The 16,249-nt window shown below is 46.9% G+C and overlaps 1 protein-coding gene across 1 annotated transcript in view; it reads left to right on the top strand.

Annotated features, from left to right (window-relative positions):
• fndc3a (fibronectin type III domain containing 3A) overlaps positions 1-16,249 on the top strand; it is a 43,959-nt gene that overhangs the window by 5,769 nt on the left and 21,941 nt on the right. The window contains exon 3 of the mRNA XM_030777398.1: positions 10,427-10,502. Coding sequence (XP_030633258.1) covers positions 10,427-10,502 — 76 coding nt within the window. The remainder of the gene's footprint in view (positions 1-10,426; positions 10,503-16,249) is intronic.

Here is a 16,249-nt window from a genome sequence, read left to right as displayed (position 1 = left end):
GCTCCTTAACGCCTCTCTCAATGAGGGCAGGGTTCCTTTTGGTATCGCTTCTTTGCGACACGGCGCGCCCTGTCAGCCTCAGCTACGACTGTCCTTGGACGGGCGGTGCATCATAGGTCCCCTGACCCCGTGCCGCGAAGGTGTGACCACGCGAGGGAGGTCGGCAGAGACGAGCCGTAGCTCCGTCCCGCGCGCCCCCTGCCTCCTGGGCCGTCAGGGTTGAGCACGAGCAACCGTGACAAGGCAGCGTGATAGCGCTGTCGTCTGTGTGGACGTCAAGCCGATTTCACTGAAATTGCCTTGATTGCTGTGTATACATATATATATTTGTTTTGGCTGTCTTTCACCTGGCCCTGAAGTAGGATATAGCATCGGATGGGTGACATAAAGGGCGGTTAATTACAAGCTTCATTTGTTTTTATCAGACTTCATTTTTATCTGTTCGTACGTTAGGCATTTGCATATATGTGTGATAACTGTCAGTTTTATTTTCTGTTTGACCAACGTGCGGTGAAGAGACCTAGCGCTCTCAGGTTTGAATGTTTTTAAACCATAGTGTTCTTCACATGCACTTAACTGTTTTTACACGTGGCATCTGTGAGAATCTGCTTTTTTTTAGCCCCATTATAAAGTGATAAGGCTGGATCATCGTCTGAAACGGCCTGTGTTTTATTAATGGTATGCAATTCGCTTCCTAACCCCAACGGAAATCACCTGACTATCTAACCCCAATCAAAACCCACGCTTCACTGGGCACTCAAATAGCCAGAAAAAGACATTTCCATTCATTCTGTCCCTGTCCTACCATCCCCCCCCCCCATCACCTTCCTGTGGCTGTATTTACACAGCCTAGGTGATTGTTCCGATATGTATGAATGAATTCACGCGACGTGTTGAAAAGTAGCAAGCGTGAATGCTGTTCAGAGCATTGCTGTGTTTTTTCCCTTAAGGACCGGAGCCATTGGAAAGCTGTATTAGAATGCATAACCTCTGGTTTGCCACGGAAAAGGTATGTGTTGGTTTTAAAGAGGCAGATACTGCGGTTGCTTGCGCGGCCTTTCACGTCACGCCTTCAGAGCCGCATTAGAATGGTAATTACTCTTTACTGGTGTGAAAAAAACAGGCCTGATGTTAATTATAGAGTGTGTGTGTGTGTGTGTGTGTGTGTGAGTGTGAGTGTGTGTGTGTTGCGGGGAGGGTGGTGGTGGTGGTGTTCTGTGTGGGTGCGAGGGTATAGCGAGAGTATAAACACGTATGCAAGGAGTTTGGGCCCTTGGCATTTCTGCCAGAATGTGGAACTTTTGGCTCTGACTGCCCACAGCTAATCAGAATGGCAGGTTCCTCCCTGTGTGGAACGTTTTATGTAGGGGTTTTTTTTTTTTGAGAATGTTTTCAGATACACTCAGCTTGAGAGAGGGAAAGAGACAAAGGAGACCGGGGGGGGGGGGGGGTGCTTGGGGGGCGGGGGTGCTTACATTGAGTAGGAGTGATTAAAGTGGTGAGTGTGCGAGTTGATGTGTAAACATGGTCACTCCATCCTGCGTCTGTGTGTGTGTGTGTGTGTGTGCTGAGCAGCGGTGTGTAAACGCGCTGACGGTGGCGAGGGTCCTCGGCCAGGCTGGAGAAGTTGTTAGGGTTCTGTGGGGGTCACCGGCCCTGACAGAGCGATGCAGCGGGACAGTGACAGTGACGAGGATGCGCTGCGATAGCTGTCTTCGCCGTCTCCGACCTTTCCCGCAGTGCTCTCGCTCCCTCCCTCTTTTCCGCACTGCCGTTCTGCTCGATATTAACGCACCACTGCTACATTAGAGTCTCAGACACACAGGAAACCAGAGAGTCTAAATATCAGTGCTACTCAGGAATTACAGCCGCGGAGCATCACTGCCTGCTTTTCCAGCGAAAACTACGGGAAACGCGTCTAAGCTGTTTCACAGTTTCCATCCATTTACACGGCTCCTCTCCTCTCCTCTCCTCTCCTCTCCTCTCCTCTCCTCCCCTCTCCTCTCCTCTCCTCCCCTCTCCTCCCATGCTGTTTCCTACCTGTTTTTCCTTTTTATTTATTTATTTATTTTGCAACTGAATTCGAAGCTGATGAATCAGGCTCTTTTTTTTTTGCTTACCTAATACTCCAGGTGCTCAGCTGTTCCCTCCTTAATAAAGATCTGCCTGGACCTTTTTGCCTTCCTCCTTTTCGCGAGGCTCACCATGTCATCTGCTCTTTTATGCTTTTATTTATTTGCCTTTTTCCTTCTGCTCTCTCTCGTCGTTCAGCGTTTTATACTCTCTTTAGGAGCTTTTGGTTTAATACGTCTGTGTTCTGGAGCTTTGCGAGGTTGTTTAGAAGTAGCAGCCAGAATTGCCACCAAATGACGGCTGATGATTGGACGAGCAGAAATCTTGGCGTGGAATGTCTGTACGGTTCGTGACACAGTCGAGAACAATTGTCTCAAGGGTTCACGCAAAATTCCTGTGAGAATTACCGTCAGCTACCACCCTGGAGTACATCAAAATATTTTGGACAAATGTTTCTCTCCATTTGATTTGTTTAGCCACGTAATAACCTTGTTTTGACTTTGTCGAAAATTGCACATCAAAACACAGAATTCAGTCCGCGATGACGGTGCCAGAGGGCAGAGGGGGATGTTTGCGTCTGGGTGGCCTGAAAAGGGTCCAGGTGATGACGACCGTATCGCAAACACCCCCCCCCCCCCCCCCCCCCCCCACGTCCGCACACGACTGTCCCTCCTTCCTCCTCCTCCTTCGGCTCCCACGCAAGATCGTGAGGTTCATCGGCATATTCCTGCGGGCACGTGCTCTGAGTCACCCGGGCAACAGGAAGGTGACCCCCCGCTCTGCCGATCGCCAGCCCCTCTCCGTGTGTGGAGGTGGACAGGATGGAGGCACGGCCAGGACCGAGGCCAGGAGCGGGGGCGGACTGGTGTGTCACCGACGTTATCCCCAACGCAGCGACTGATTTACGGCCCGCGCTGGGGCGGGCACTGCAAGCCGAAATCATAAAATGGATGAGGCTACCATCAATCTCGTCTCTTTTGTCTTTTTCTCGCTTAGTCTGCTACTGCCTGTGTTCACCATTGAACTAAGCAATGTTTCCATAGCAATGCTTTACCTCGTGCACCCCCCCCCCCCCCCCCCCTTTATTCTCTCTTTCTCTCTCATCACCTAATAGGAGAGAAAATGCTCAGACCTTTTTGCTGACAAAGTGGTCTGAAATAACAGTATTTTTCACCGATGATGTGGTGGAAAATTCCCGTTCCTGGGATTTCTGAGCATTTAAAGACTTGTATCATTAGGCTTGACAATGACACTGTGTCACGATATCAGAAAACCCTGTCATTTTCACATTTACTTCCCATTGTAATGTGTGGCCGGGTACAAATAGCTGTCTGAAATGGAGCTTCCTCCTGTAGCTCCTGGTCCTGTATGTGAATTTGGAATAGCATTCTTTCTGTAGGTTTACATTCAATTGTACATCTCTTGAGTTGTCACAAGATTTAAATCCTCTTCCATAAGCTACACTGTGGGGCTGTTTCATTGCTGCGTTACTGAAAATACATTCTAATGTCCTCACTGCTGTACCTCAATCTACCTGGCTTTGCTTTAGCAAAGCTTTTTTTTTGTAGTGGTTTCGTACTGGTTTCAGTCTCTGAAATGCTTCTTTGTATTCTTCTCCATTTTTGCTGACTGAATGTACATTAGCTTTATGTCACTGTTATTAGTTTTTATTTCTTTCCTCGGAGTGAATTTTTTTTTCTTTCTTTTTTTTCCCCCCCGAATGGGTGCTACTTCTAGAAGGTTCTGGGCACATGAAGAGCCAGTCATGCTGAGGAAGCAACCACTATCCTCAAAAGACTTTATTGGCTCGCACACCCACCCATTCGCCTGCGAGCAGACGCGAAGCCGAGACCACGAGAGAGAACAGTCATCCCTCAGTCGCCATCAGGCAGATTGTTTTCATCAGTGCTTCGCCCGTGTAAGTCAATACTCCTCACACTGAGGCTATGAGACTGTCTGGCCAAAGCCGTGTCATGAACAGCTCTCTCGCACCCCCGCCAGTGGCAACCCAATTCCAGAACTCAAGAGTTTTGGGCCCGTGGGTGTGTTTGAACCAAATCTCAGTTAGTTTGACACGAGCACGGTTGCAACACCACTGTGTTTTCTCAAAGAGGTCAAAAAAAAAAAAAAGAGAGAGAGAGAGACAAAAGCAGTGTTCTGTCAGGGTGATGTTTGGTTATGTTTGACATGTTTTTGATGTGTAGCAGATGGAAAAGTCTGGGAGGAAAAAAAAAGGACAGATCATGCCATGTATCCTGACTGTGCATGTCTTTAGGTGATGTTTTTGTGTTTTGTGATTGCTTCATGTCGTTGTTTTGTTTTCATACAAAAGTCGGCATTTTTTTCCCTTTTTTTTTTTTGGCGAAAGCAAAATCGTCAGCGCCAGGTACTTTTTTTTTTTTTTTTGTCCGGGGGGGGGGTGGGGGGGAAGCAGCAGTAACTGGAAGGTCAGCATTGTTCCGAGAGAACACAGGGAAGACGCATGAGAAAGCACCTGAGGCGCAGGTAAAGCCTGCGTCAGTTTTGGTCGTCATGGTTACCATTAGTTCCCGCAAGCCACCCGTTCGGAGCCACACCGGCCCTCTTCAGACGTCACGCACTTTTAGTTTCCTGCCAGCCCAGCTGCCGCAGGATGGCGAGGCACGGTAAACAATTAAAGAGGAACAAATAGTGGGAAACCCGAGACCTGTCTGGATGGAGGTGGAGGGAGAAGAAACGTCAGGCTCTTAGAGCCCTAAACGCGTTGCCTTTCCTGGCCCATCTCCAGGGTAATAAAGTCGGAGCTAACCTCCGTGGCGGTGTTTGCTAATCGTCCTCGCGCACCCCCCACACCACCCCCCCCCCCGACTCTCTTGTCTCTGCTTGCCATGCTCCACGTGGCTGTGACGCATTGGCAACTGTATTTCCATGTCCCCATCTTCGGCCTCAGGCTGTTTACACATCATTCATCATTGTCCTGCCTGCCCCCGCATTGTTATTCGAAATCATATTTTTGGAGTCTAATCTCTGTTGGGAAACTGGTTTGAAATGAAGACTTGAACCACATACTCTGAGTAATGGATAGTTAAAGGAGACGGGTTAACCTGACGCCGGCTCCTCTGCTCTGTTTTAGAAGAGAAACTATCTCAATATCAGGCCTTAGATTTTTTTTTTTTTCCCTCCCTCTCCTGTCTGGTTCACCTCATTCGGTGGATCGAAAGATCGACGCAGGTCTCAGAGCAAAGACCTGAACAACAGAGTGAGTGACATTCCCCTGCAGCCCTGCAGGTACGACTCTTATCAGAGATGGAGGGGGGGGGGGGGTTGTAGCTTAGGTAACCTTCTTTTCACTTTATTTCTATTCAAACTCTTTTGAGACGCTCAAAAATATATCAAATATGGAGTTTCTGGCCTCGAGATATGCCTGAGGAGATGCTACTTGCCTACTGTAATACACTTAAACCAACTTTTTATGGTTGCTCTCTGTTTTAAGATGGGTATAAAGCTTAATGGATCTACATTGTTTCTGTTTGTTTTTCTATTATTATTATTATTATTATTTATTATTGTTGTTGTTGTTATTAATTTTGACTGGTGCTACTAGACTTGTCAACCAGCTTAAGAGGAGCAGGTTCAAAAACTGCTGGAACGCCATCCCTTTGTTTTCTATGTTGTTGAACGGTTCAACCGTACCCCTCAGACTGTCGGCGTACCCATGCTCCCCTCAGAAACAGACAGCTCTAATAGATCTGAACTCTGAGGTGGTCTTCTGCTCAGGGGCTGCTATTGAACTCCCACAACCTCATCTCCGTGCACATCGATCACAGTATTAATAGAAGCTGTACAGCGTGTCGTTCTGTGAATGAGAGAGCAGGGGAGAGGGGGGAGGGAGAGGGAGAGGAGGAGGGGGGGGTGGTTGGGGGGGGGGGTGGAAGAAAACAGAAACGCAGTCGCATGTGTGTATGTGTCAGCCAGCGAAGCGCTGTGGATCGTTTACTGCCCCCTCGCTGTTGTTTTTGACGGCTTAAATAGCCATGACTAAAGACTTCCTCATAAGTTGCGAAACTCTTGTCACCGTTCTTTGTCTTTTTGTAGCTAAATCATCATAAACTACCGCAGCTTTTTGGGCTACAGATACAATTACACACGCGCACACACACACACACGCACACACACGCTGCCGGGGAGCAGGCTCGCAGTCACGAGCCAACGTGGGGAAAAAAGACTGAAAGAGAGAGAAAATCGTAAGCCTCCTCTATGGATCTGAGGATCTCTCGCTCACTCTCGCTCTCTCTCTCTCTTTCATCCACTTGTCTGTGGCCTTCCTTCCTTGGCTTTTCACGTTCTCCTCCTCTTCACGTGAGCCGAAGCATGGGCGATTAGCCGCTCCTCTCCTCTCTGACGGAGCGCTGCGGACATTGCCGGGGCTTATTTGTTGAAGAGGTTGCCTTGGAGACTGGCAGTGGCAGCTAGGCAGAACTGGAGCCAGAGGCAACATAGAGAGCGAGCAAGCGAGAGAAGGAGGCATCCGTCTGCCGCAGAGAAAGAGAGGACTAAAAAAAAAGAGAGAGGAAGAGAGAGAGAGAGAGAGGGAGAGAGAGAGCAAACATGGGCTACATTCCCCGGGCCCTGTGAACTGTTAGGAGCTAGTATACCCAGGCAAACCTTTCCCTCCCCCTCTTTCCCCGGTCCTGGATTTTTTGGGGAGAAGGGTTAGGAGTTCAGACAACCCCCCCCCCCCCCCCCCCCCCCAACCACCCCACCCCGCTCCTTCCTCATGCGCCGGCCCCACCGCTCGGATCCTCCGTTCTCATGAGCGGCGGGTGAAAACGAGAGAAGGTGGCTCGGACCCCCGGAGCACGGGGGCGGGGGAGGGCGATCACACGTCCCTTTTTCCTGGCCAGCCGGTTGAAGCAGCCACGTCTGAATGAGAGGGCGAGATGCGGGCAACAGTAAGTGACGGCTCATTCTTTCTCCTGCTCCTCCGTACCACAGTACTGCTGCTGCTGCCGCTGCTGCTATGATGCTGAGAGAGAGAGAGAGAGAGAGAGAGAGAGAGAGAGAGAGAGAAAGAGAGAGCTAGAGAGAGAGAGAGAGAGAGAGAGAGAGAGAAAGAGAGAGCTAGAGAGAGAGAGAGAGAGAGAGAGAGAGAGAGAGAAAGAGAGAGCTAGAGAGAGAGAGAGAGAGAAAGAGAGAGCTAGAGAGAGAGAGAGAGAGAGAGAGAGAGAGAGAAAGAGAGAGCTAGAGAGAGAGAGAGAGAGAGAAGAAGAGAGAGAGAGAAAAAAAGAGAGAGAGAGAGAGAGAGAACGAGGGCGAAAAAAGAGATTCATGATGTGAAACGAGATAGAAAGCTGTAATGGAAGAGGAAAAGAGGGGAGGTAGCCAGCTGTTTGCAGAACAAAGAGAATCAGAGGGAGAGCGAAGCAGCACATGACACACACACACACACATAAGTACGCATACGCGCGCATGCACGCGCACGCACGCACACACACACACACACACACCAGTGGGTAGCATCGTTTACTCTAATTCAATAAGACCTCCCGTGGCCACTTCCTTCTAGTATATGCTCTCACACATTCACCGATGTTGATGCTGTGTGTGGGGGTGTGTGTGTGTGCGTGTGAACATGTTTTGCGAGCGAGCAAGTGAGCGCGTGCGTGCGGCAGTCAAAGGGCTGATGTGTAGCTAAGAGGTTCTTATGAATGGGAGCTGAGACAGACAGAGAGAGGCAGTCGCAGAGGATGGCTGTGTTAGGAGAACACCATAGCCACAGCCCCATGCCGTGGGAGCGTAGGCGCTACGACAACGACTTCAACCACAAAACCAAGGTAACCAGCGTCCCTGTTCTCATTCATACAACAACAACAAATCGGCATTTGTGAGCCTTTTGGCTCCTCTGTGGTAATCGGAGGGTCGTCTTTTTGAGCCTCTGGGATTTTTTCTTTTTTTTTTTCTAAATATGCTGATAGTATACGCATCTGCTTATTAACTGACCGTTTTAGCTGATATCATATACGTGTAGATTTGCAGCCAAAAACCCTGCTCAGTTTATTTTTTTCCTTATTTTTTTGATGTTTTACAGGCTGTTTCTTATCAGCTAAAGATAGGCATTCTTGTACTTGAAGTATTGGATCATGTTTGTCTGTCGGGTCCGTGCTGCGACACGCAGTTGTTATTATCTCTGGCTTTTTAGTACCGGAATAAGAAAAGTTGTGGTGGATTTCTGCCGTACTGTGTTTAAGGATCACAAACCTTTTGCCAGAGATCGTTATAACCGATGGTAGTCTCAAACGTTGCTCCGACTCTCTCAGCCTGTCTGCGAGGAGAAACTCGGCTGCTATTTTTAACTTTTTAAAACCGTTGTCCTTTTAAATCACTGTAACGCCATCATTTTTTTTGTTGTTGTTGCTGTTGTCGTCTCACAGCTAGCTCTCTTGTATGAAGTTAGTCCATAGATTTATCTTTAGTTTGTTTTTCGGCGTTGGTAGCTAAGAGGCAAACTATGCTGGTTTGTGTTTGTGTCAGTTTATCCGTGAACGGTATGAGAGTATTCCTGTTTAACCACGTGACAACTCCAGTTTGTCTTACGGAGCTATGACGGACAGTTCTTTCATAGAGCCACGGACTTTGAACTCTTGACATTTAAAACTGCCCTTTTTGTTTACAAGACTCAAAAGCTGTCACTTGCGTGTACGGTTTATGTCTACATTAGATAGCTCGTTATCCTGGGGGGGGTGGGGTTGGAGGAGGGTGGGGGTGGGGGGGGGGGGTGTATCTGTCCTCATTCATCACAACTGGGGGGAAAAATACAGCCTCTTCAGTATCCCCGCCTTGACTTCTTTATCCAGGGATCTCGTCTCGTTGTGACACTCCGGGTTAGACGGCGCTTTCCGAGCCCTTCTTTGAGCTTAACGCGCGCGCGCACTCCTCTGAAAAGGAGAGAAACGGAGCGGCTTCCCGCAGGGGGCCGTTAAAGCGGGACCCCTGCCCGGGCTGCCGCGGATCTCAGAGCCTCGGCTCTTCCTCAGACGCGTGTCATCGACGGCCCTCTTTTAACAAAGACTCGTCAGAAGACTGAGTCGGCCCTATTTCATGGAACAAGTGGCTGACTGATGAGCTCCATGGTTCTCCCCCCTCCCTCCCTCCCTCCCTCCCTCTCTCGTCTCCCTCTGTCTCTCCCCCGTCTCTTTTTTTTTTTTCTCTCCTCTCTTTCACTCTCCTTCTCACTTTCCAGCTCATTTCAGTAAGGCTGCTGTGACGACACTCAAACGTCACGGCCAGCAGTGGATGTCGTGGTCTCTGTCGGGTCCGTGTCTGATTGGAGCCTAAGTACCTGCTTCATTGGGCACAGCCTGACGCGCCACTCCATTTACCTGCCCTTTGTGACAGAATAGGAGTGGCTGGAGTTTTGACTGGACTGTGTGCATGTGTGTCTCTATGTGTTTTCCCCAATACTGCTTCAACGCCATTCTTTTTATCAGTTGTACTTTCAGTCCCTTCTCTCACCCGGAAATCCCCACAATAAGAGTTTGCGGTTTTGCTGAAACAGAAATTAAAAAAAAAAAAAAAAAATGCTTCGCTTTGGTCTTTTCTGCTTTGTAAGGTTTTAAGGAACACGTCATAGCCAGGTTTACCTGAAAGCAGAAGAGTGTCAAGGAATAGTAAAAAAAAAGAAAAAAAAAAACCCCAACACGTTAGGGCAAATTTTACTCTCTACCTCATGGTTTCGTCAGCTCAGGAAAACCACATATGACATTTGCAATGTTCTTTGGAAGAGATGGATGCCATAAGTTGTCACAACCCAGTGGCGGTAATTAAAATGTATTTTCACCCAGAAGTGAAGTGTTTCTGCTCATTAAAAGAAATGAATTTTTTTTTTTTTTGGCCAATCTGTGGCAATGACTGGTTGTGTTGTTTTGTTTTAAGTGACTTGCAGTTGGGGTTAATGACTTTGTGTTATCAGGCTACATGACAACATGTTTATATATTGATGTATGTGTGTACCAAAGGAAAAAAAAACAGACTGAAAGCGTAGCTCTGACGACATGGACAGCATGTTAGGTAAGATCTATAAAAGGCTTACAACATGTGCTCAGTTAGTTTTTAAGGTTAAACGACGTTTGAGGACATAGGATGGATCCCTAAAGAAGTTATGGCCGAGGTAAAGGTACTAGATTAAACCTAATCATTAAATATCTTACTCCTCTAACGGCAGTCCACCTTGGAGAGTGTGTTCTTCTGTGAACGAGCAAGAATTTTCTGCACGGTGATGAAATTTGCCGCTCGCCTGAATGGTCTCGTCTGAGTTTTTCATAGAGCTGTGAACTGTCTAATTTACCTTTTTTTTTTTTTTTTTTGGTCTTCACAGGTAATCTTAGTGCAGGTAAACCCGGGTGAGGCCTTCACGATCCAACGAGAAGATGGTCAGTTTCAGTGTATCACAGGTAAGACTCCACTGTCCGCCGTTTCACTCTCTTGAAGGTTTGTGGCTGATGTCATAATATGATTGACAGTCTTGTCCACACGAGAGAGCCAATAGCATGAATGTGAGCACGAGTGGAACATCATGTTGAAATTTGACAGGTTGAAACCAAAAATGAAAAGAAAATGAGTTGGTTCCTAGCCCGCCACGAGTAACATTGTCTGGAGTGCCTGTAGGAAGCCAAACCTCAGGGGAGACCTGGAGAACATGTTAGAAGAGAATGTTGAAAGGTGAAAGAAGAGGGAGAGAGAAAATTTTGCTGTAGGCCGACAGCAGTCCTCGCGTGTGCTGGAACATGTTGGGTAGCACAAAATACAGCTCGCATCTCATACAGCTCGCAAAGAGGGTTTTTTTTTGTTGTTGTTGTTTTTTGGGGTTTTTTTTACAAATTCTCTCACACAAATGTGAGATCTGTGAGAGTTTTGAAATGAAGGAGGCAATGGAGAAGTGGCTCGTACTGGCTGTGTCGAAAGACTTGTCTTCTAATCTGAGTATATGCTTAAACTGATATATGTTGTTGCATCAACATGCGTAGACAAACCGCAATTTTTTTTTGTCAAGTTGTTGGTGACTTTTTTTGCTTTTGTAAGTTTAACAACTGTTAAGCCGCCTTTCTATCCTCTGATCCGCGAGGGAACTTGACATACCGAAATAAGCATCAAGAGCTGTTAAAGATTCATTTTGTTTGCTGTAGCCTATTTCATACTCGGAGTAAATTTCATAATAGGCTACTCTACAGAGACGATAACAGTATCCATAGCTACAGTGGTCAGTCAAAGTCGTAGGTTCTAGTATAAATCTTTGGTCAAAGGCGTATATCTTTTAAAATTTGTCCACAGCTAAAAGCTTAGCACGCAGAAATGACTTGCTTGTTTTTTCTAGCAGAAACTGTGCTGAAAATGCTGTCCTCTAGCCAGACAGTTTGGAGACTACCCAGACAATTGATTCGGCAAGCGCGCTGAGTTCGCCTTATTTTAATCTCTTCTCTCAAAGTTTCCATTAAACTTCCAGTTCAGAGCATGGTCTTTCACCAAAGACCGAGGCTACCCCCTGATTTCCAGCACCGCTCTCATTTGGTTTATAGACCTACTTGTGTACCTGGAAAAAAATGTTTCACTGTTCAAATTTAAAGAACAGAATAAAATGACTGACAAAAAAAAAAAAAAAAAGCGCACACGATTTATATGCAAATGCAATCAAATTCTGTTCTCTAAATCGTTGTAATTGTGGCACCCAGCTGGGATTTTTACTAAGATTCAAGTTTCCGTCCCCCTAATTTGTGATTTTGACATCGTTGGCCTCATGCCGTGAGAACGCTCTCTCTCAAATGAGTAATATCCCTTATCCTTTATCACCAGACTTACCGTTCCACAGTTTCATTCCCCCCACCCCCCACCCACCATCTAATATATTTCCTGCATCGCTCAAGTGTTGAATCACTCCGGTGATGTCATAAACCGTAATTCCCTGAGATGGATGTTTTGAGTAGGCCCTACCGGAGAAGCCTTGACTGGCGACACGATCGCTTTTACCCCGAGCAGGGGAAAAAAAAAAAAAAAAAAATGAAACCCCTGTTGTATTGGCAGTGGTGTTTTGGTTTTTTTTTTTGGCATAATTCGCTGTATGTGTTTGGGAAAGCAGTGTGCAGTTCCCGCTCTCTCAGGCTTTGCTGTGAAATGTGTTACACATGCTCTTGTCTTTGGATTGTCAGCGAGCCTTTTTTGTGCCGAGCCTATTGTGTGGGCCCAGTGTGAAAACACTAAGTGTTCGCAGCGCCCGAACGCCGGGTTTGCCAAGGCATGTGATTGGCACTCAAAGCAACAGGGGGAAGTGGAGTCAGACAGTAATTGAAAGATTGCCCCAGGAAACTATTGATTAGAAAACAATAGGTTTTAGCTCATTGTATACCGCAAGCTCGACTTTTCTACTCCATTTGCCGTATCGGGGGTGGGCGGGAACTTTCATTCATGAGAACTAAAGTAGTAAAATCCCGCTTTTATTTTATTTGATTGGCTGGGTATTCCTGTGAGCTACATGTTATGTTTTGACTTTTGAACACCCCCCCCCCCCCCTTCCCCGCCCTTGTGCTTGGACTTGGACTATCTGCCCGACACAAAGGCTACAGAATGTTTAACGATGAGTTGTGTTGTTCGAGACACAAGTGGGGTTTTTTTTTTCGCTCAGGCCAATGCTCTCGAGCGTAATCAGAATAACGTGTTGAAGGAGAGGAGGAGGGATGGCCGCGTGATGCTTGGAGATGGACTCCACGCTGTGGGCTGAAGTGTTGATGTGTGGCTGAAGACCTTGCTCCTGTGAGAGTCATAGAAACAGCACGTAACCATAGCGATGTTCCTGGAGGCCCGCGGCTCAGTCAGACCGGGACATCTCGGCCCCCCCTTCCCGACAAAGGAGGCCGGAGAACTAAATTTGGGGCGTGAGGCCGAAGCCCGGGCTCCCTCTATCAGAAAAAGAACGAGTGAGACGTGAGGAGGGACGCACAAGATGAGTGTGACTGCCGCAAACTGGCCTGTCACAAGGAGCGTTCGTCTGTCAGCGGCGCGGATGGAGTGATGACTCACTGCTCTGTGATGCATGAAGGGAGGAAGAGTGTGTGCGCGCGTGCGAGTGTCCGTGCTTCCGTGTGTGTGTGTGTGTGTGTGGATACACTCAACCCATAACCTTACAATGCACTAGAGGGGACCCGTTAAATCCACTGAGTAAACCAAAAGGAACTGCTTTGTGCCTTTTTTTGGAGGGTTTGTTCCGTCCCAGGTCTATTTGTGTATTCATTCATGTATTTTTAGCAGCAGGAAGCGCGTAAATGCCACGTGCATGTGGTTGCCTGCATAACTGACTGTTAAATATGAGAAGACACACTTATGAAGGGGGAAAGGGGGAGGGAGGGGGGTCTTTTAAATGAACATATCTAAGAATGCAGGAAGGAGTAACAGGAATGTCATGAACAGGGCCAACTCATTAACGTAGTCATTTAATTGCCCTTTCCTGTGGTGTCACTCGATTGCATAGGTGAGTGTCTGCGGTTGTATCCGTGCCTCTGTGCGTGAGTGTGAGTGCGTAGGGATGTGGTAAGGGGTTCGGGGCATTTGAGGTAACAGAGAGAGAGAGCGAACTCGTGGAATTGAATGACACTCTTATTGGTTGTGGTTTGATGACTGGAGCCACTTCAGTGTCTTTGACTCATGGCTGTGATGTTTCAGAGATGTTTCTTTCTTTTCCGGAGTGAGAGCATTTTTGTTCCCTACACGGCTTGCTCATCAATCTTAAAGATAGTTTATAGTCCCTTGTCTCATTTCTCTGTCTCTCTCTCTCTTCTCACCTCCCACTGTTTTTTTTTAAGCAGAGTACAACTCTTGTTACTGGTCCTGTGTTCAGTATTTAGACCCCTTAAACAGAACCTGGTTTTCATCGTCTTTCCTTTTATCTCCATACTGTTGCGGGGTGTTTTTTTTTTTCTTTCTCTCTTTCTTTAAATTCAACCACACTCGGTTAGAGCCAAGTCTTATGGGACAAACCTCAGAGCGTGTGACGCAGGTTCGCAGCTGCATCACATCTGAGCCCCACACATCCGCATCCGAGCAGGTGACCCACAGAGGTCAAAGGGCACCTAGCCCATCAATACAGATTGAAATCCCTCACTTTAAGATTTCAGCACGATCTGCCACCTTTTTCTCCCCTTTTATTTCTCTCTCCTTTTTTTTTTTCTTCCCTTTTTTCTGCACTAGAACAGCTCTGTTCTCTCAGTTCTGCACAGTGTAAATTTGCTCTCCTGCCGTTTTTCTTTATTTGTCTGTCCATTAGTGACTGAAAGAGTTTGTTTTAGAAACCCTTTCAACTGTTCATAAAGGGCCCAGAAGATGTTTGTTATTTGCTAAATGAAAGAATGAAAAGGAAAGGGGAGGAGACCGGCAGCCTGGAAGAGCCAGAGTAAGCAGGAGGGCGGATTCGCCGTGACACAGTGCGATAGGTCCGTTGAGTCTTGGCTGTTTCTGAGTGAGGTTAACGCTGCCCACGCTCTCTGGACGCTGCGTGGGCACGAGCAAGCGTATCGAACGGGCCGTGTGGGCGGTTTATCTGGCTGTCGCCAGTGTCGTCAAGCTCTGGCCAAAACCAGCGCTCAGCATGGACACACTGAGGTCCAGAGAAACCAGAGCACTGGACAATGGAGGCGAGTCTTTCCAAATTCGCCCAGCACCGTTAGGAACTCAGTGAGAGTGAGGCATATGTGTAGGGATGGGAATTGATAAGATTTTATTGATACCAGTGCCAGTATTGATAGTGCTTATCAACCCAATTCTTTATCGATTCCCTTATTGATTCCTGATCAATTATCAGTATGGAAATAAAAGTAGGCCTACACAGGTTTTAAGCGCAGCTGTTTTATTATCTCTGAGCCTGAACACAGTGTAGAATGTCTGCCTAATAACATCTGACCATATTAAAATAAATTACAGTGCTCCTTTTCTTAAAAGGACATAACTTTGAAAACAAATATAAAACTGACTGATAAAATAAACATGACTTTTTCAGAAAAATAGGCATAAAAAATAGGCCCAATCACAGCGAACAGAATGAGAGCGGAGCGTAATTCGCTGCAATGGAAGCGTACTCTCAGAAAAACATGCTGGCATCGATAAAAGGAATTGATAACTTCGGAGGCATACGATTCTGATGGATCAAACAATATGAAACTGGTTCTCAACTGGAACTGGTTCTCGGTTCCCAGCCCTACATATGTATGATGTATGGTATGGTGATCCCCACTTGCAAACACAATAAACACTTGCTGCTTTATTGAAAGAAAGGTTATATGATATCTGTTTGTTTGCATATGCTTTGAAAAAACTGCATGATACTCCCATGTGCACTCATTGTAAACATAACCCTTATATGTTACTATATTAAAGCACAAAAAAGCATGATAGTGTATACTTTATAGGCGTGTTTCCACTTACTTGCATGTGTACACACACACACACACACACAGGCGGACACTAAACATGACTCATTTCTCTGGAGTTCTTCACAGGTTTGCTAGGCACACTTATATACACTTTCAAACAGCATCTCATTCACTCACTCACTCACTTTCTGTCTCTCTCTCTCATGCGCTTACACACACACACACACACACACAGTTCATTCATTCCATCTGCAGTCAGTAGCTCTCTGAGTGAACGAGTCGGTGACTCATCCCATGCTACTGCCAGGAGGGGGGGGGCAGAGAAAGAACGAGAGAGGGAGAGGTAGACGGGGTTTGTGAAGCTAAGCTAGATGTTCCCTTCATTAAGGTGCTGGTGCTGTTTTTGGAAGGTAGGGAGATATAACAGAAGGAAGTAAAGTTGATAAGTTAATAGCCTTTTTGTTACATCACTCCCTGTATTGTTTTTGCGTGTGTGTGTGTGTGTGTGTGTGTGTGCCCTCCTTCAACTCGTTACTAAATCTGTTGAGGTAAATGCTAGATTCCCCCTACTGAATACTGTCTACGGAATTAGTGAAATATTTCCCCTAAAGGGTAGCCTTATTCCTCTGTGTCTTTCATTTTTATCCACTGTTTTTTGGGGGTGGGTTTTCCCCCTGTGATCACTTGAAAAAGGGGTTTGTGTTTGTGTGTGTGTGTGTGTGTGTGAGTAGAGGGTAAGGACAGTCTTTGTTCTCGTAAATGGCGTTTGCATTGTCTCCTCCGCTCTC

The sequence above is a fragment of the Chanos chanos genome, chromosome 6, assembly GCF_902362185.1.
Source record: "Chanos chanos chromosome 6, fChaCha1.1, whole genome shotgun sequence".
Lineage (NCBI taxonomy): Eukaryota > Metazoa > Chordata > Actinopteri > Gonorynchiformes > Chanidae > Chanos > Chanos chanos.
This window is presented reverse-complemented; position numbering and strand designations above follow the sequence as displayed.